This window comes from Bos indicus x Bos taurus, chromosome 7, assembly GCF_003369695.1.
Source record: "Bos indicus x Bos taurus breed Angus x Brahman F1 hybrid chromosome 7, Bos_hybrid_MaternalHap_v2.0, whole genome shotgun sequence".
In the NCBI taxonomy this organism is placed as follows: domain Eukaryota; kingdom Metazoa; phylum Chordata; class Mammalia; order Artiodactyla; family Bovidae; genus Bos; species Bos indicus x Bos taurus.
In genome coordinates, this window is record NC_040082.1 from 105,067,278 (window position 1) to 105,087,226 (window position 19,949).

At 51.9% G+C, this 19,949-nt stretch overlaps 1 protein-coding gene across 3 annotated transcripts in view; it reads left to right on the plus strand.

The window, feature by feature from the left end:
* The first annotated feature begins 47 nt into the window (after positions 1-47).
* FCHO1 (FCH domain only 1) overlaps positions 48-19,949 on the plus strand; it is a 29,897-nt gene continuing 9,995 nt past the window's right edge. The window contains exons 1-14 of one of the 3 annotated variants that reach the window (XM_027548221.1): positions 48-171; positions 4,883-4,931; positions 5,166-5,251; positions 5,656-5,726; positions 11,123-11,214; positions 12,276-12,350; positions 13,439-13,580; positions 15,362-15,514; positions 15,760-15,864; positions 16,862-16,960; positions 17,035-17,131; positions 18,691-18,735; positions 18,851-18,929; positions 19,922-19,946. In XM_027548221.1, coding sequence (XP_027404022.1) covers positions 5,700-5,726; positions 11,123-11,214; positions 12,276-12,350; positions 13,439-13,580; positions 15,362-15,514; positions 15,760-15,864; positions 16,862-16,960; positions 17,035-17,131; positions 18,691-18,735; positions 18,851-18,929; positions 19,922-19,946 — 939 coding nt within the window. In that variant the 5' untranslated portion in view covers positions 48-171; positions 4,883-4,931; positions 5,166-5,251; positions 5,656-5,699. Of the gene's footprint in view, positions 172-3,422; positions 3,442-4,882; positions 4,932-5,165; positions 5,252-5,655; positions 5,727-11,122; positions 11,215-12,275; positions 12,351-13,438; positions 13,581-15,361; positions 15,515-15,759; positions 15,865-16,861; positions 16,961-17,034; positions 17,132-18,690; positions 18,736-18,850; positions 18,930-19,921; positions 19,947-19,949 lie in introns of those variants that run through there. The other 2 variants (XM_027548222.1, XM_027548223.1) reach the window with 2 other exon arrangements.

Here is a 19,949-nt window from a genome sequence, read left to right on the forward strand (position 1 = left end):
GCCCCTGCCTCCCAGGCCGCCGCGGAGGTGGGGACTCTCTCGGCCACGCCCCGGAGGCGGGGCCATCCGGCGGCAGCGCCGCAGCCGCGGAGGGAGGGGCGGGGCGGGCTCGGGTATCAGCTACCGAGCCGCAGGTGGCGGCGGGCGCGGGGCTCGGCCCGAGCTCGGGAGGTGAGTGCTGTTCCCTGAAACACCCCGAACCCCCCTGGCCCCCGCAGCACCCCGTGCGCACCGCGCCTGGCAGCCCGGCGGCTCCAGGGTCAAAGGCGCGGCGGGATGTGAGGGACGGAGAACAGAGGGTGGGGGGCTGCGCGGTGGGTACCCGGTCCTTCCTCCACCTCCCGCGTGATAACCGGGGATCCGCGGAGGGAGATAGAGACCCCTCCTAAATCCTCCATCTCCTGGCCTAGAACTGGAGCGTGCAGCGGGGCTGCTATGAATCGAGACCCCTCCCCAAAATCCCTTTATTCTAAGCCTGGATCTGGGTCTAGGTTCCAGAGCTGCAAAGATGAGCTTGCCGCTCTCCCTCGAGCCTGGGACTCAAGACAGATGAAATGGAGACCACCCCCAATTTCCCTCTTCCCAGCTCTGGCCTGTAGATCGCCCCACCCACCCCCACCCCCGGCCCCGAGACCAACATGAGGAACCCCTTCCTCTGTGAACCCCTATCTAGGCCTGGCTAAGGAGCTGGGGGTCCCCTGGTCCCTCCTCTAGAGTGTCTTTTTCTAGCTCCCTACCACAAGGATGGGGTAATGGAGGGACATTTCACTGGCATCCTCTGCAGGGACCCCAAGGTTGGAATTCTGGGGAGGGTCAGATAGAGTCCCTTGCCTGGCAGGGCCAGGCCGGGCCAGGCTTGGAAAGACCTGGAGCGTGGACTCAGTGGTGGTCCCTACTTCAGTGGGAGATGGGCAGTGAGCATCTGTTCCCAGGGATTAAAATAAATCGAGGTAAATTAGGATCTTGCTGGAGGCTGACTGAAAGTGGGGTGCGGAGGAGGGTTGGGGGGTGGGCGGCCCCTCCATCTGCTTCAGATCCCAGAATTCGCCTGCCTCATCCGCAGTAGGTACCAGGAGGTAGCTTCGGATGGACCTGCCTCACTGGTGACCTTGGACAGATGACAGACCTCCCTGAGCCTTTATTATTATTATTTTTTTATTTGAAAGTGGGATTGAGGCTTCAAAGCTTGTACTCTACTGATTCTGAAATCCACCCACTCCATCTTTTGCTAAATTGTGACTCCACCCTTTTGTTAAAGACGATGGTCGCAGGAGAGAGAGAGACAGGTTTGGAGATCCCTCCATATGCCTTGCTGGGCTCAGAGCCTCGGTTTACTGCACTGAAAAGTGGGCTGATGGTCACACTCTGGCATTGCCAGAGGAGTTGCTTTGCCAGACAATAAAACGTATTACCAAGCTGCTATCTTCAGAACAGGGGCTCCTCCACCCTTGTCACGCTGGCGGGACTGCCCAGGGCATATCCTGACCCACATACCTTCACCCACGCCAGGGGCAAGCCAGTACCTAGATAGGATCCTGGGCAGGACGAGGTGGGAGGTGCTGGGCTAGTCTATCCCCTGTCCCTTGGGGCTCTGTCCCTGTGGTGGGGGTGGAAGTCCAGAGTCCCCAGGTTCAAATCCAGCTTTCCTGTGAGTGGTTTTGCCCTTTGCACCTTGGTGTGTTCTTCTATGAAATGGGCTGAATTCCCCTTGGAAGATCAGAGCAGACTGGCAGAACGGGAGCGCTGTAAATGCAGACATTGTAATACTATAGTCATTATCATACAGTATTATAATCATTACCATATTGTAATTATAATACTAATTGCAATATTAGTGAGCATAAACAGGGTCAACAGCTGATTCAGGTCAGGGCAGGATAGGAAAGGAGGAAATCTGCAAGGGTATTGCCTGCTGTGTCTCCAGAGCTCAGTAGTCAGTTGGTGCTCAATAGGTGTTGGCTAAGGAAAGTGACGGAGAGGGAGGAGACAGCAGGGAAGATTGAAAAATTCCTGAGCAGAAGCTCAGAGGCTGTTCATCACCCAGTTACTGTATGACATGGGGCCACTGCCTCAGTTGCCTCACTGGGGGTGATGGCTGAGTCGAGACCCCGCCTCCAGGTGCCACTGTGAGAATCAAGCCAGACTGTGTAAATGGGCACAACCCTGGTGGCCAGCCCTAGAGGGGAGCAAGTGCATGACAGAGCTGGTCCTTGAAGCAGCATAGCCAAGAGGCCAGTCACAGGAAAAGAAGAGAAAGACCCCAAACTGGCCCTACTGTGAGCAAACTGGAGTCCGAGGGAGAGCAAAATGATAGATCCTGTTTTGCAGAAGGGCCTAGAGGCCCAGAGAGGTCAGGGGCAGCCCAAGGCCACCTACTGAGAGGTCAGGAGTTCCAGACAACCCGTCAGGAACAGGAGCCCTGCCTTCTTTGCTGACTTGGTTCCTGTCTTGTTTTATCTGCTCCCGGACCTGCTCAAATGCTGAACTGGCGAGAAACCCCAGGGTTTTGGGAATTGATGCTGGGGAGGCTGGATCTCCAGGCAGTGCCCGGAGCTTGTGTCAGCCATCTCTGGGAAGGACTCTGTTCCCCACTTCCAGCAGCCAGAGGATGGGGGCATCCGGGTCAGCTGACAGCCTGCTTTGTGACCTTGGGCAAGGACCTGTCCATCTCTGGGCTTTGCCCTGGCACTGAGGAGGCTGGGAGACCTGGGTTCACACAGGGCTGACTTCTCCATCAGACACGGTGACCACCCTGTCTCAGGCACAACCGTGGAGTCCATAAAGGTGTTTTTAACTTCTTTTAAAATCAGAAGGGAAAGAAAACCCAGGCTTTGGGGTCAAAGAAAACATTTAATATATGGTATTGGAGGCAGACGCTTTAACCTCTGAGCCACCAGCCTCCCATTAATATATTCGTCTCTATGTCAAATGTAGTTGTAAAAATAGTTTAGACTCTTTTTTTAGTGGAGGAAGGGACTCTGAAAGCAAAAGTGCCTCAGGCCCGTGGAAGGCCTCATCCCGCCCTGGGTTTGAGTCTTGGTGCTCCCATTCACAGGCTGTGCAACCTTGGGCACGTGGACTCCCCTCTCTGAGTCTTGGCCCACCTGAGAATGGTGAGATGTGGAATGTTTAGTCTATGTGGTTGGTGCTCAAATTTGTGGGTACTATTTGACAATTGTTATCAAGATTGTATTTGCGCACTAATAATAGCCCCAAGGTGGGGGCCTCAGCTTTCCCAGCCAGCACCTGCGCAGTTCTAGGGAGGTCCCAGGGGTGCTGGTCTGGCGGGGGAGGTGAGCTGGCGGTTGGGCCATGGGCGGGGCTGGGTGAGCTTCCTGTGCCCCAGGCACAGGGGCCTCAGCTAACGGAAGCGGCAGGGGCCACGTGGTTATCTCCTGGTACCCGCCCTGTCTCAGGGGCTCTGTTCCCACTCGCTGTCCGGTGAGTTTGAGCCCAGGCCAGGAGGCCCCCACTGCTCCTCCTTTCCCCTCTCAGGGACAGAAGGGAGACACCCCCCCCACCTGGCCCGGGTTTCGAGAGAAACAGTAGGTGTCACTTCCTGGGCCTGCGCAGGGTCACCCTTTGCTCTGCCACTGTGCTCCCCGACTTTACAACCCTGAGCGGCAGGATGGATGGCAGGGCGGTCGCGGAAATATGGCGAACCAGAGCCCCATCTGGTAGTTTCAAACAGGGGTTCTTCGGCAGACAGGTCAGGGACAAAACCATAGTGACCTGGGGACAGTCAGTGACCTCTCTGTGTTCAGTTTCCTCATCTGTAAAGCTGATATTGAGCCCCACGTTGTGCTTGTGAAGGTTGAATGAGTGTGTGGTGCCTGAAAGGAGCTGGACACAGTGTCGCACTCACACTGGTGCTCAGTGTATGTCTAACGGGGAGGGGCAATCCAATGGGAGCTGTAAAAACAGTAGCAAAGATTCTTGGTTTCGGGGGAACGTAGGCCCTCTGGCTCCTAGGATCTTCTAGGCCTGTACTCTCTAGCAGAACTTCATCTGTGCTTTCTGGTACAGTGGCCACCAGCCTTGTGTGGCTACTGAGCCCTGGAAACAAGGCTGGCACAACTGAGGAAGTAGGAGGTTAATTTTATTTAGTTTAAAATTAAGTTGCCACATGGGGGCTAGTGGTTCCCATGATCAGTTAGCATAGCTCCAAGGGATTTGAAGATGCTCAGGGTCTAGGTCATGGCCAAAATCTAAGAAATGAGATGGGAATTTAGGGCTTTTCCCTCTTGGGATGTCAGCTTTGTATGTCCCCAGTTAGACTAGGTTTCTTCATGGGCTACACTGGGGGCTGGAGTTTCTCAGGGGTCCCAGCACCACCCAACACAGGGTGGTGGTTGGGAATATTTGTTGAATAAAATAATTGTTTGCTTGGTGAACTCCTATTCATGCTTTAAAATCCCAACTCCCATGCCCTCTCCTTTAGTTCAAGTCCCCCAGCCGAATCATCTCATGGACCCTGGTATTGTCCTGGCCAGGTAGGCACATGGTGGGTGCTAGGTGACTTATAGAAGTCATATAACTGGAGGCTAGCTGATAAAGGGTCAAATTAAACTCAAGATTAGAAAACTGTGGCTCAGAGAGGGGCAGCCTTGCCCAAGGTCCTTGCTCAGTCCTTTCTAGTGAGGCCCAGGTAACTTTCCCATCCCTGCAGTTACCAGCCCCATCTCTGATGCTACTGTGCCTCTTGGGCTCCCAGCTGCTGCTGAACTGCCCTCGGGGTCATGAATTATGGATGAGGCTTGTGGGCTCTAGTGACAAGCCCAACCTTGACAACATGCCAAGGACACCAAGTGTCCCTCCCTCGCCTGGGAGGCCTGGGGTCCTCCAGTAAGATCCCTTCTAGGCATTTCCTCGTGTTTTGCAGATGGGGAAACTGAGGCACGGAGCTGGACAGTGACTCAGATACCTACCAGGTGAACACACGGGCTTCCAGGGGGCAGGGGCAGGACTCATGGACACACCAGTGTCAGCTGAGTCACCGTGGCAAGGGTTGGACTTTCCATCCCAGGAATGTGCATGGCATGGGGACTGTTGTAAAGGGATTCAGGAGACCCTAAGGGAACCTTAGGGCCACTTGAAGGACCCCAACTCCCATGTGGCCAATCACAGTCCCAGTATCCACCTCTTACCAGACCCTCTTCCGACAGGAGCTGCCCGGTGCAGAGCCGAGTGCTCACGGGACTCAGCTGACCCAAGCGCAAATCCACTGTCATTTCCTGGCTTTGTTACCTTGGCAAGTAGCTTGAGGGGACTCAGTTTTTCTGTCTCTGAAATGGCCCAGAGCTTTTCTACCCATCCCCCACCCTGAACTCCTCTTCATGCTTAAAAACCCCACCCCCATGCCCCTTCCTCTAGTCTAGGCTCCCCCAGCCCCTATCCCTTCATTTAGTTTAGCTCTGACCCCACAGGGCTGGGGGTATCTGTATCCAACTCTGTCCCCCTAGGCTGGGAGCTACTTGGGGACCATGCCCAAAGCTGAATCACTCCAGGGACCCTGGCATACTCCCAACTTTGGGGCTTTTGGTTCCTCCTCCATCCTCTTTCTCCTTCCTCCACAAGGAGAGAAGTTGGAATTTCCCCTCCTTAGGCCTGAGCTGGCTGTGACTGCAACTCAAATTTGCCTCTCTCTTTGTATAGGCACAAGATAGGAACCTTCAGGGCTCTCCACAGAGGCCATCAAAATGTCATATTTTGGGGAGTATTTTTGGGTAAGTAAGATTCACTCTTATTTTGGTGGGGTGTCCTGGAAGGGCTGCGGGGGCTTTTATGGAGATGGAGAAACCTGGTGGCTTGTGGGCAGAGTTTTGGGCAGACAGAGGGTTTGCAGGGGTTAGAAGTTAAAAGTGGGAAGAGTCAGGCTGGCTTTGAATCTATAGCCCCAGATGTCATAGGCCTTGTGGTCTTGGGCATGTCACAGCTTGAACAGGATGACTGAGGCCCAGAGTAGGAATCTCTGACCTGAAGTTGCCCAGCGAGAAAGTAGAGTCAGGTCTCAAACCCAGGGCCCGACCGAGCTTCCAGGATCATTCCAGCCGGGAATTTCCACATCTTCCCCATGCTGGAGAGTTGGGGGGTTTTCTTGACTTGACCCCTAGGGACCGGCTCACCTGTCTGCTCTCCAGACTGGGGACCAAATAGTATGACCCAAGGAGCCAAGTGAGACAGATTTTTTTTTTTACTTGTTCACTCTCTTCCTCTCTCTCTGTCACCACTACCACCCACCCAGCCCACTCTAGGAGATGTTGGAGCCCCCAGGAGACTGCCTCCCAACCCTGACCCTGAGGAACCCCAAATCTGGGGGACACAGAGCTAGTAAGACACCTCTAGTCCTACTGAGTCAGGACTGAGCCCAACCTTGTGTGTGCGAGAGAAGGAGCAGGATGCAGAGCTGTGTTTGCCATGGGCTTTGAAGGCTGATTTTCCAGGATGCCAGAAAGGCATTCTGGGCAGGGGGAGCCACCTGGGCAAAAATAAAGAGGCGTGACACGGGGTGGCCAGTGGAGGGCACAAGGACTCCTCTTGCAGAGCCAGGCTAATGGGGAGACACAGAGGACATGTGAACAGGAGAATAGGGTAGGACGCAGGGCAGAAAGCCCCTTCCTTGGTTGCAGGCCCAGAGCTTGCAGAGAGGAAGCCCGTTGCTAGGCAACTAGTTGCCCCTGGCAACAGGCCTTTCTCCCTCCCCAGCTGGGGCTCCTCTTACTAGCATTTGCTTTCTTAAAGAGGCAGCACCCCCTTGCCACCTGCGGGTGGTGGGTAGGGGGGTGGGAGGGCTGGGGGGAGGGCTGGACTTCCACCTTCTTTCCAAGGGTCACAATCCCTGGATTTGCCTCTGAATGGCTGTGTGACCTCACCCAAGGGCTGCCCCTCTCTGAGACCCCGGTGGCACTTTGTGTAAGGGGGTTTGACCTTTTGAGGATCAGTTGTTGCCCACATTTTGCAGTCCTGACGGGGGCACCTACATGTATTTTAAATTCTTTTTAATTGTGTGAGGCAGGCAAGTTCACTGCAGAAAATTCAGACTAGCAAAGAGAAAATAGTAGCTACCCCCAACCCCTCCCTCCAAAGATAGCCTGGTACAGAGTGGATGAGAGCTTTGAGTTTGAGATTTGAATTGGGCTCTTCTGGGAGCGCTTGGGCAAGTGACTTTGCATCTTGAAGACTCAGTTTCTCCATCTGGGAAAGGAGAATGAAGCTCCTACTTCCCCAGGGCTCAGGGAGCACCCCAGAATGTCTGTTTCTCTTTTATTTGTTTATTTATTTATCTATTTATTGGCTGTGTCTGATCTTAGTTGCAGCATGTGGGATCTTTGATTGTGGTGCACGGACTGTCTAGTTGTGGGCTCAGTAATTGCAGTGCACAGGCTCCAGGGCATGCAGGCTTTAGTAGTGGCGGCAGGCAGGCTTAGTTGCTCAGGGGCATGCGGGATCTTAGTTCCCTGCCCAGGAATCGAACCTGTGTCCCCTGCATTGCAAGGCAGATTCTTAACCACTGTGAGGGAAGTCCCCTGTCTATTTCTTTTAATTAATGTTTCTTTTAATCTATTATTAGTATTGCTGGCTCTTTGCTGGATGATGCTGGGGCCCTGACTGATCTGATCAGATCAGATCAGTCGCTTAGTCGTGTCCGAATCTTTGCAACCCCATGAATTGCAGCACACCGGGCCTCCCTGTCCATCACCAACTCCCGGAGTTCACTCAGACTTATGTCCATCGAGTCAGTGATGCCATCCAGCCATCTCATCCTCTGTCGTCCCCTTCTCCTCTTGCCCCCAATCCCTCCCAGCATCAGAGTCTTTTCCAATGAGTCAACTCTTCGCATGAGGTGGCCAAAGTACGGGAGTTTCAGCTTTAGCATCATTCTTTCCAAAGAAATCCCAGGGCTGATCTCCTTCAGAATGGACTGGCTGGATCTCCTTGCAGTCCAAGGGACTCTCAAGAGTCTTCTCCAACACCACAGTTCAAAAGCATCAATTCTTCAGCACTCAGCTTTCTTCAGAGTCCAACTCTCACATCCATACATAACCACAGGAAAAACCATAGCCTTGACTAGACGAACCTTTGTTGGCAAAGTGATGTCTCTGCTTTTGAATATGCTATCTAGGTTGGTCATAACTTTCCTTCCAAGGAGTAAGTGTCTTTTAATTTCATGGCTGCAGTCACCATCTGCAGTGATTTTGGAGCCCAAAAAAATAAAGTCTGACACTGTTTCCACTGTTTCTCCATTTCCCATGAAGTGATGGGACCGGATGCCATGATATTTGTTTTCTGAATGTTGAGCTTTAAGCCAACTTTTTCACTCTCCACTTTCACTTTCATCAAGAGGCTTTTGAGTTCCTCTTCACTTTCTGCCATAAGGGTGGTGTCATCTGCGTATCTGAGGTTATTGAGATTTCTCTGGGCAATCTTGATTCCAGCTTGTGTTTCTTTCAGCCCAGCGTTTCTCATGATGTACTCTGCATATAAGTTAAATAAGCAGGGTGACAATATACAGCCTTGACGTACTCCTTTTCCTATTTGGAACCAGTCTGTGGTTCCATGTCCAGTTCTAACTGTTTCTTCCTGACCTGCATACAAATTTCTCAAGAGGCAGATCAGGTGGTCTGGTATTCCCATCTCTTTCAGAATTTTCCACAGTTTATTGTGATCCACAGAGTCAAAGGCTTTGGCATAGTCAATAAAGCAGAAATAGATGTTTTTCTGGAACTCTCTTGCTTTTTCCATGATCCAGCGGATGTTGGCAATTTGATCTCTGGTTCCTCTGCCTTTTCTAAAACCAGCTTGAACATCAGGAAGTTCACGGTTCACATATTGCTGAAGCCTGGCTTGGAGAATTTTGAGCATGACTTTACTAGCGTGTGCGATGAGTGCAACTGCGCGGTCATTTGAGCATTCTTTGGCATTGCCTTTCTTTGGGATTGGAATAAAAACTGATCTGAAGGAGGCTCCATTTGGGAGAGATCAAGCCAGACAAGGATGCCCCAGTCTTGTTGGGCCAAGGCAGGGCTGGAGGCATGGAGGGCACTCGGGGGAAGTATGAGCAAGAGAAGGACATGATCAAGCTGTATTAGAAAGATCTCTTGGGTGTTCTTGGTGGCTCAGTGGTAAAGAATCCGCCCACCAATACAGGAGACAGAGGTTCGATCCCTGATCCAGGAAAAGCCCACATACTGCAGAGCAACTAAGCCCGTGCGCCACAACTATTGAGCCTGCGCTCCAGAGCCGGGGAGCCGCAACTGTTGAGACCATATGCTGCAACAACCGGAGCGCTCGCGCCCTAAAGCCCGTTCTTCCCGACAAGAGAAGCCACTGCAATGAGAAGCCTACGGACTGCAACTAGAGAAGAGCTTGCACACCAACAACGATGCAGCACAGCCAAAAACAAATAAGTTTAAAAGAGAGAGAAACATCTCTCTGGGCCTGGCTTGAGAGCAAGACTGGTGTCCAGAGGTTCTGATAGGAGACATAGGCTCAAGACAGCCCCTCCCAGGACCCTCGGCTGCCAGCCCAGCCCGAGGGGGTCAGACACTGCTGGGCGTTTGCCAGGTCTGGGAAGCAGGCCAGCAGTTGGCTCTGAGTCAGCTCCAGATGCCGGCCTGGGCAGCAGTGCCTGGTGCAGCCTCACCCCAGGATCCCCTGGGTGGGGTGGGCAGGGGGCTGCTGGGGTTGTTTGCTGAGGCCTCCCCACTGTGCTTCCCAGGTGGCGCTAGTGGTGAAGTACCTGCCTGCCGATGCAGGAGGCGCAAGAGATGTGGGTTCGATCCCTGGGTCGGGAAGATCCCCTGGAGGAGGGCATGGCAGCCCACTCCAGTATGCTTGCCTGGAGAATCCCATGGTGAGAGGAGCCTGGTGGACTACAGTCCATGGGGCTGCAAAGAGTGGGGCATGATAGTGACTAACCTAGTGACTTATTCAGCAAGGAGGGCTGCCTTTGGGACTTTAGAGGACCATGATGTAGATCATCCCATATCAGAGGTAGATGACGCCCTGCCCCCATCTTAATGAGGAGGCACTATAGGCTCGATGAGAGACATGACTGGTCTGGATCACACAGTGTAGCCCTAGCCCCCGCTCAAACTATGGTGAGCCCAGAACTGGGAGAAAAGGGGTTCTGTGCAAGGCATCAGCAGACACCAGGGTAGAGGCTCTGTCCCCACCAGCACCAGGCAACAGCAAAATAGCTTGTCCTTCTATTCAACCAACTCAAATGCCCTTTCTGCGCCCCGCCCTGCACTGCACATTGCTGGGTCCTGAGAGAGTATCAGACCCACATCTTGCTTTGTGGGGTCCTCAGAGAAGTTTCATGTTGAAGAGAACAGAAAATAAGGCTACAGTGACTTAAGCGACAGGGGTTGTATTAATTCATAAAACTGAAGAGTTGTGCAGTAGTGTGGCTTTCAGGGTTGGTTTGATCCAGCACTTCTCTACTCAAGATGCTTTTTTTTTTTTTAAAGACTTCACAACCAAGACCTTTGTTGCAACACACAGGCTCCAGAGTGCCTGGGCTCTGTAGCTGTGGCACATGGGCTTCGTTTCGCCACGACATGTGGGATCTTAGGTCCCTGACCAGGGATTGAACCCACATCCGTTGCATTGGAAGGTGGATTCTTAACCATTGGACCCCCAGGAAAGTCCCTCAACAGGCTTTTTATTCAGACCTTCAAGTTCAGCATCTTTCCAAAATTCGTGGTTTCCATGATCTCCTGTGACCACATAATCTCTCACTTATGGAAAGATACAGAGAAAAAACAGAGGGGAAGAGACCAAAGAGAAAGGAGCAAACAGAGGTAGAGAGATATGTACACACTCGCACAGAAAGACAGAAAGATAGTGAGAGAGGAAGATAAGAGTGAATGAGACTGCCTCTCTCTCAACTATGGCACAAGAATCCCAGGGTCTTTTCTAATTAGACCAAATTAAGGTCCATAAGCCAATCCTTAGGACCAGGGGAAATGCAACAGGTGATTGGCTCAGGCCAGAACCAATGCCTATGGCCAAGAGGATGGACTTCTGCCCGTTAGCTCTTCAGCCCAGGCCCCTGTTGCTAGGCATCCTTGATGTCCTCTCCATCCCCTTTCTCAATCTCCATCCTCACCCCCTGCAGGGAGAGAAGAACCATGGCTTTGAGGTCCTGTACCACACCGTGAAGCAGGGGCCCATCTCCACCAAGGAGCTGGCAGACTTCATCCGGGAGAGGTGAGGTTCCCCAAGCCCCATCCATCCCCACGGCCAAGACCTGAAGTCCACACTGCCACGCCCATCTTGCACTTCCACCCAGGCTCTGCCCCCTTTTTCCCTTGCCCATCCCACCCTGACAGGGCACCACATTCTGCCAGAAAGGGTCTTGATCCCTGGGGTCTCCAGGAACCAAATGAGCTTGAAGACCCTCCTGACCGACAGTTCTCAACACTGTCAGCCCTATGCCCCATTTTAAGCAATAATCACCAGACTTCTAAGGCCTCCTCTTGTAGAGATGATAATATGACCTACTTACAAGGAGAAATTTGAAAACTCAATCTCGGGCCCTGGGTACAATAAAAGAAAATACATGTATGATGAAATAATCTACATTTCAGCTTGTAAATGCTCTGACGTCCCTGAAAACACAATAAACTCAAATTGCAAGGCAACCTCTGCTCCCTAGCCACTCAGCAGCTGAATGCCCATTAAATCCGGGCAGAGAGTCCAAAGGATTATTAACCAGGTTTTTCCTCTCTGAGGCTGTCACACAAGAACTGTCACAGCCGTGCTCCGTTTCATGAGGCTTCAGACCCTGGATCCATCCACGACTGCCTGTGGTACCCCATGGGTGCCTCTTTCAAAAGATACCCCAGTGGGTAACTAGTTTAAACTGGGCACATGGCTACCCCACACAGAACTGAAATTCTATTAGGATGAAAATGTGAGTGGATATTAGGTAAGCATTTAGCAGTGTCTGTCTAGAGGGAATAAAGAAATCTGAGTTTATCTTCTGCAATTAAATGAGACAAAGCACATGAAACATTGATACTAAGCTCGAAATTTTGTTTACTTGCTCTTGCTGCTGCTGCTACTACTACTCTGTTAGTAAAATTTTATGTAAGGATGAAAACCTCTCCCGTGAATTTCCCAAGCATCTTCCCCTGCCAGGGGGCTGTATCATTCTCCTGGAGGCCTCTGCTCAGATGTTTGAGATGGGGAAACTGAGGCCCAGGGGTATGGGGCCTGTCCCAAGGTGCCCAGGACCTTCCCCATCCTTTCCCTGTCCTCCTACCCAGGGCCACCATCGAGGAGACCTACTCGAAGGCGATGGCAAAACTTTCCAAGCTGGCCAGCAACGGGACCCCCATGGGGTGAGTGGGCTGTGGGTGAGGCAGGAGTCGCCAAGGGTGTGGGTGAGGCTGCCCTTGGCTGTACATCTCCTCACACTTGTGATATGTGGGGCATGGAGTCATCCCTGTGCTTATGGGCTAATTGGACAGAGGAATATGAATGTATATATAGGTGGCTCAGTGGTAAAGAGGCTTCCCAGGTAGCACTGGTGGTAAAGAATCTGCCTGCAATGCAGGAAACTTGAGTTCAGTCCCTGGGTTGGGAAGATTCCCTGAAGAAGGAAATGGCAACCCATTCCAGTATTCTTGCCTGGGAAATCCCATGGACAGAGGAGCCTGACGGGCTATAATTCATTCATTCATTCAGTGGCTATTTACTGAGCCCATACTGTGTGCCAGACATTGTTCGAGGCACAAGGGGGCCCAGGGGCAATCAAAACAGATCAAGCCTCCAGCCACCGTCATGCCCTGTTCATCGGGTGTGCGTCTGGGATATGTGACAGATGTTAACCAAACACGAGCAGAGTCCTTTCCCAGAGAGAACAGTACTAGGAAGAGAATGAAATAGGAGCATTAGAAGGTGGGCACTGTATCTGGAGCTGAGATCTCAGTAATGAGAAAGGATCAGGCCTGGGGGTGTCCGAGGGACAGAGACCCAGGGAGGTGGCTCAGCCAGTGCAAAGGCCCTGAGGCAGCAGCGCACTTGTGCATTTCGAGGAAGAGCAAGGAGGCAGGCGTGGCTGCAGGGCCTGGGCACAGTGGAGATGAGGTGGGGGAGAAAGAGAGGGGAAGGGGAGTATCAGGCTGGGCCTGGAGTCCAGACAGAGGACGGCAGGCGTCAGCCTACGTTTAAACTCCTGCTCTGATGTTCATTTGCTGAGGGGCCTTGGGTGAGGGACAGGGCCTCCCATGCCTCAGTTTCCCTGTCGCCCACCTTCTGTGACTGCAGTGGGGATTAAATAAGTTCATATGTGTTCATGTTTAGCAGGGCCCAGAACACATGAGGTGTCTGAGCCAAAGCCGGCCATGCTGGGTGAGGGGTCCCTTGCCGAGGGGTTGGGGTTGGGCCTGCTGGGCCCTGGGTGTGACCCCCACCTCTCTGTTTCCAGGACCTTTGCCCCGCTCTGGGAGGTCTTCCGAGTCTCCTCAGACAAGCTGGCGCTCTGCCACCTGGAGCTGACGCGGAAGCTTCAGGATCTCATCAAGGATGTGCTCCGCCACGGGGAGGAACAGCTCAAGGCGCACAAGAAGGTCTGTGCCATGGGTGCCGCCGGGCCGGTGGGTGGGGAACAGCTGTGGCTGCTAGGATCCCAGGACTTCTGGGGCCTTGGAACCCCAGCTCCTGGTGTGTGCCCCTGAGGGCTCTGTTAATTCCACGACATCAAACTCAGAATCTCACAGACCTGAGCATTGTTGAATTTCAGACTCTCAAAATTCTAAGAGCAGGGGGTCTGCAAACTACAGCCAGCGGGCGATGGCTAGACCACCACCTCGAGCTATGAGTAGTTTTTCTACTTTTAAGGGATTGGGGGAAAAAAATTAAAAAAAGGATATTTTATGGTGTGTGACTATTACAGGACATTTAGTTTTTAATGCCAGTAAATAAAGTTGTGTTGGCCACAGCCATGCCCATTCACGTTCAGATCTTCTGTGGCTGGCTTGTGAACTGCAATGGCTGAGTTTAGTGTCAGATTTACCACCTGAGCCTTCACAGCAAAAGTCTGCCGACCCTTGATCTAGAGCGTTAGAAGCTACAGATCTTGTTATTTGACATTTCTAGACTCTTTTTTTGTAGCCTAAACTTTTATTTTTTAAATGAAGTTGTTTTAAATTTATTCTTAATTGGAGGGTAATTGCTTTGCAATGTCATGTTGGTTTCTCCCATACAATAACATGGGGCTTCCCAGGTGGCTCAGATGGTAAAAAATCTGCCTACAATGCAGGAGACCTGGGTTCGATCCCTGGGTCAGGAAGATCCCCTGGAGAAGAGAATGGCTACCCACTCCAATATTCTCGTCTGGAGAATTCCATGGACAGAGGACCCTAACTCCATGGGATCACAAAGAGTCAGACATAACTGAGTGACTAACACACATGTATTCCCTCCTTCTTGAACCTCCCTCCCATCCCAACCCATCCTGCCCCTCTATGTCGTCACAGAGTGCCAGGCTTCTAGACTCCTGACAAAACTAAAATCCTGGAAGACCCAGACCTTAGACTCTCAAGATTCCAAAATATTTGAAGCTTATAAATCTAGAGTCATAGAGGGTTTGCATTTACAGAGCCCTAGAATCTGCAGTTTTTAACCCCCATTAAGGAAGAGAGTTGTAGTACTTCATACACTTAAAAATGGTTAAGATGGCAAATTTTACGTTATGTGTATTTTACCACAACTTTCTTTAAAAAAATGAAAGAACAAGGAAGTTTTCTCTGGACTGATACAGAACAGTCTTGAGAATGAATTATTAAGTGGAAAAAGCAGTCAGTTAAACAGGATGGCCTGTCACCATTTGTCATAAAAAATGGGCATATTCACTGATCTTCATGCCCATTATTTCGGGAAATGTATCATGGTAATAATAGGAGGTTTGGGATTTCCTTGGTGGTCCAGTGGTTAAGACTCTGTGTTTCTAATGCAGGGGGTGTGGGTTTGATCCCTGGTCAGGGAACTAAGATCCCACATATCTGCCTTGCAGTGGGGCAAAAGAAAAATAAAAGACTTCATAGTAAAAAAAAAGGGGGGGAGAGGAGGTTTACCTGAGCTCACTCCTTAAAACTTTCTGATATGTGAATTATGGGAGAGGAGCTCACTCCTTAAAACTTTCTGAAATGTGAATTATGTGTAAATATTACCTATTTAAAGAGTTAAAATTTTTGAAATTCATAGAATTCTCAGAAAAAAAGTATTCTGTAGGACCTGGAACCCCACAAGTTTGGGAGGCTGGGAATTTCATGGTGTGCCAGGGTCTGCTCAGGTCCTGCACCCCAGCAGGGGCTTCAGGGGGTCCTCATGCTTTTCCCCACCCCCACAGTGCAAAGAGGAAGCAGTGGGCACCCTAGATGCCATACAGGTCCTCACAGGGGTCAGCCAGCTCCTGCCCAAGTCTCGTGAGAACTACCTGAACCGTTGCATGGACCAGGAGCGGCTGCGGAGGGAGAGCACCAGCCAGAAGGAGATGGACAAGGTGGGCGCACAGCTGCAGGTCCCCAGCCACCACTGGCCCACACAAACCCGAGGGATTTGCCGAGAGGTGGCGGGGCTGCCTGATGGGAGAGTGAAAACATAGCACAGAGCCATGGTCATTGAACCTGCATGAACCGCACCCTGGGCACCCTGGGCACCCCGGGAGTCCACGTGCTGGGGGATGGGGCCAGGGAAAGTGCCCCGAGTGTCCCTTTCCCAGCCCCGTCCCCTCCCTGTGCCCTCTAGGCAGAGACCAAGACCAGGAAGGCAGCAGAGAGCCTGCGGCGTTTGGTGGAGAAATACAACTCAGCCCGTTCTGACTTTGAGCAGAAAATGCTGGACTCAGCTCTGGTAAGAACCAGGCCTTGGAGACCTACACATTCCTGGGCCCAGGATGCTATGGGCCTCAGAAGTCCAGAACCTTCCAAACCCTCGACTCCCAGAAGCCTTAGAATCACAGGCTAAAACTGTAAAATTCTAGAGCCAGTTAGCTCTTGTTGTTGCTGTTATTATTATTTCAAAGACCAAATCAGTTCTGTGCCTTAATTTCACCATTTGTAAAATGGGGACAGTAATACTACCTGCCTCATAGACTTGGGAAGATTAAATGAGTCACCATATATGAAATTTTCAGACTAGTACCAGGTGCATAGAAACCACTCTAAGATGTATTATTATTATTATTATTGATGAGGTTTTTCAACAAGATGGGGCAGGATTTAGAAGCCAAGAGTCTCCTGACATGTTATGGTGACTGAAAAGCCTGGATTCCTGGTCTAGCCTCTGTCCGTCACCAGCTGTACACCCTTTGGCCAGGCACTGCACCTCTCTGGGTCTCTGTCTACTCAAAGGTTTAAAAAGCAGATTGGGAGCTCAGGATTAAGAATTAGATTTTTTTTTTTCCTTCTGATTTTGCAGTGATAGAAAGTTGCAAGCAATAGAAATCTTCATTCAAACTGACAAGGAGACTTACAGGCTCAGGGAACTGAAAAGTTCAGGGTGGGGCAGAGCTTCAGGCATGGCTGGATCCAGGTGCCCAAATGGTGTTGGCAGGAAGTTGTGCCTCTTTGCTTCTCAAATCTGTTTTTCTCCCTGAGGGCTTCATTCCCAGGTAAACATATCCTCCTCAGTGTGTGTGTGTGTGTAGCAAAGTAGCCACCAGCAGCGGCCCCATTTATCTACCAATTCATCGACTCAGGATATGAAGGTGTTTTTTCTATGATTCCGGCAGAAGTGCCAGAGCTCTTACCCAAATCAATCACTGAGGCCAGGGGGTTGGAACATTCTGATTGGTCAGGTGGGGTCACTAGCCACACCTTCCCATTTTGCTCCTCCCCTCCTGCCTCAGCGCTTCCAAGCCATGGAAGAGACCCACCTGCGGCAAATGAAGGCACTGATGGGGTCCTACGCCCACTCAGTGGAGGACACCCATGTGCAGATTGGGCAGGTGAGCGGGGCATGAGGTTGGGGTGCTGGGCAAGAAGGCCCTGCCTGGTTACAGCCTCCGTCCTCCTGGCCCAGGTGCACGAGGAGTTTAAGCAGAACGTAGAAAACGTCAGCGTGGAGATGCTGCTGAGGAAGTTTGCAGAGAGCAAAGGCACAGGCCAGGAGAAGCCTGGTGAGTCGGGGCGTCTATAGGAGTTGGGCTGTGGAGCCACGGCTATGGGGAAGGAATGGGATTCCAGAGCCTAGAGGATGAACCTCCCTGAGCTTCATTTTCCTCACCAGAAAAATGGGGTTAAAAAAAAAAGGAAAAAATGGATGGACGGAACTTCCCTGGTGGTCAGAGGTTGACGTCTTCCGATGCAGGGGCTGCAGATTCAATTCCTGGTCGGGGAACTCCCACATGCCTTGCAGCCAAAAAACCAAAACATAAAACAGAAACAGTACTGTAACAAATTCAATAAAAGACTTTAAAAATAGTCCACATTTTAAAAAACAATCTTTTAAACAAATGGACTGAAGACAAATCTAACTCAGCAACCTACAGAGGGAGAGAACTTGATGCCTAAGCCAGAGAGGCCTTGAATGCCAGGGTCAGCCTTTCAGCTGTTTCCCTGAGGGGCCAAGGGAACCACTGAGGATTGTTGAGCAAAAGGCCCATTTGAAGATGTCCCAGGTACAGGGTCAAGGAAGAACTGAGAGCCCAAGTTGTAGGGTCACGTCTGGGTTTGTATCTTTCCCTTGTCAGTCATTGTGTTACCCTGGGCGTCAGTCTTGCCTTCTCTGAGTTTGTTTCCTCTTCTGTAAAGCAGGGATGGTAGCGCCCAACTGACAGCGTCGTGAAAGTTCACTGTTACTCTTGTTCAGTCGCCAAGTTATGTCCGACTCTTTGCAACCCAATGAACTGCAGCACGCCAGGCTTCCCTGTCCTTCACTGAGTTTGCTCAAACTCAATGGACATCATTGAGTCAGTGATGCCATCCAACCATCTCCTCCCCTGTTGGCTCCTTCTTCTCTTGCCCTCAGTCTTTCCCAGCATCAGGGTCTATTCCAGTGAGTCTGCTGTTTGCATCAAGTGGCCAAAGTATTGGAGCTTCAGCATCAGTCCTTCCAATGACTATTCAGGGTTCACTAATTTGATGCAAATAAAGGACAAAAATGTGTGCTTGGCACACAGTAGGCACTTTAGTAAATGCTGTTTACATCCTTAGGTATAGACAACCACTAGGGTCTGTCTTTTCTTCCTCCCGTCTCTATAGCTCAGCACCAGCTCAGGCTACCTCTCATTGTGTGAATCTTCATTCTTGTCTTTCACTGGCTCCAGATTTCCCATGCCCTGTCCCTGCTCACATAACCTCTATGGCTTCCCATCACCCTTGGGAGAGAGTCCCAGGTCCTCATCCTGGGACTTAAGGCTCAGCCCACTGCACTGACATTTATGATCCATCCTCTGACCCACCCAAGTTCTACCCAGAAATTCTGGAAGTGGAAGTAACTCAGGCAGTCCCTCCAGTCCATCCCAAGGTGGCAGCCATCCGAGGCAAGACCAAGAACCCTTGGCCCATCCCACTCATGACTATCTCAGAGACTGGTTCAGCATCTTGGCTCATGACTTGGACCCTGACTCACCTTAAGCTCAGATCCAGGTGCCACTGTGTGGCCAAAGGTATATTGCTACTCTTCCCAGGCTCAGTCCCCCTGCCTGGCTGAGTTTCTCAATTTTTTCTGTCCCAGGGCCTTTGGACTTTGAGGCATACAGAACGGCTACGCTGCAGGAAGGCAAGTACGTCTGGGCCTGGATGCCCAGGCTGGACCGTGGGGATGAGGGAGGCAAATCTGAATGGGAAGGGGACCCCCACCCAGGGCTGATCTGCACCCCTTCCTCTGTTCTCAGCAATGAAACGTTTGCGTGGAGCCAAGGCCTTTCGCCTCCCAGGACTGAGCCGGCGGGAGCGGGAGCCACCTACAGCTGTGTGAGGAAGCACCCCGACCCCCAGCCCTGGCCCAGGCTAACCCAGGATCCCTCCTCATTCTGAGGCTCTCCTGGAAGCCCCCTGCTTAGGGTAGCCCAAGAGAATTTCTATTCCAGGCTAGCCCAGGATCCCCTCTACCCAGGCCAACCCAGAAGCCCTTCTGTCCAGGCTGGCTCAGTATTACCAGTGCCCAAGCTAGTCCAGGGGGCTACCCAGATGGTACTAGTGGCAAAGAACCCACCTGCCAATGCAGGAGACTTAAGAGACGTGGGCTCAATCCCTGGGTGGGGAAGGTCCCCTGGAGGAAGGCATGGCAACCCACTCCAGTATTCTTGCCTGGAAAATCCCATGGACAGAGGAGCCTGGGGGCTACAGTCCATAGCGCCACACAGAGTTGGACACAAGCGAAGTGCCTCAGCGCACACACAAGGCCATCCAGAATTCTCCTTTTGCCAAGACTAGACCAGGGGCGGCCTGTTCCAGACCCACCCAGGATTACCCCTGCCCTGGCTGGCCCGGGAGTTCTCCCTGGCAGGGCCAGACTTGCTGTTTCCCTCATCTCATCTAGCCTGGTAATTCTACCTTTGTCAAGATGAGCCCAAGAGTCTCTCTGCCCAAACTAGTACCAAATTCTTCCCTATACCCGTGGTCTCCCTGGCTAGACCAGGGTTAGCCTTGCCCAGGCTAGCCCAGAATTCTTCTCTTTGCCAAGGCTGGCCTCGTTATTTCCCTGCCAAGGTGAGCCCTGCGTTCAGACTGATTTCCAAGTCCCTCCCCTTCCAAGCTGTTTGAGAATGCCCTGTACTCAGCTAACTCAGACTCACTGGCCCCAGCCCCAAGCTAGCTCCAAGGTTGCCCCACCTGCAGGGCTGGCCCAGGACCACAGAGCCGCCCAGGGGACTGCCTGCAGGTTCCACACCTGGTGTTGGGGGCGGAGGGGAGGGCCAGAGGAGATGGCAACGCAGACACTGACATCTGCTCTCCATCCGCAGAGATTCCCTGGAACCTGATTTAGGGGTA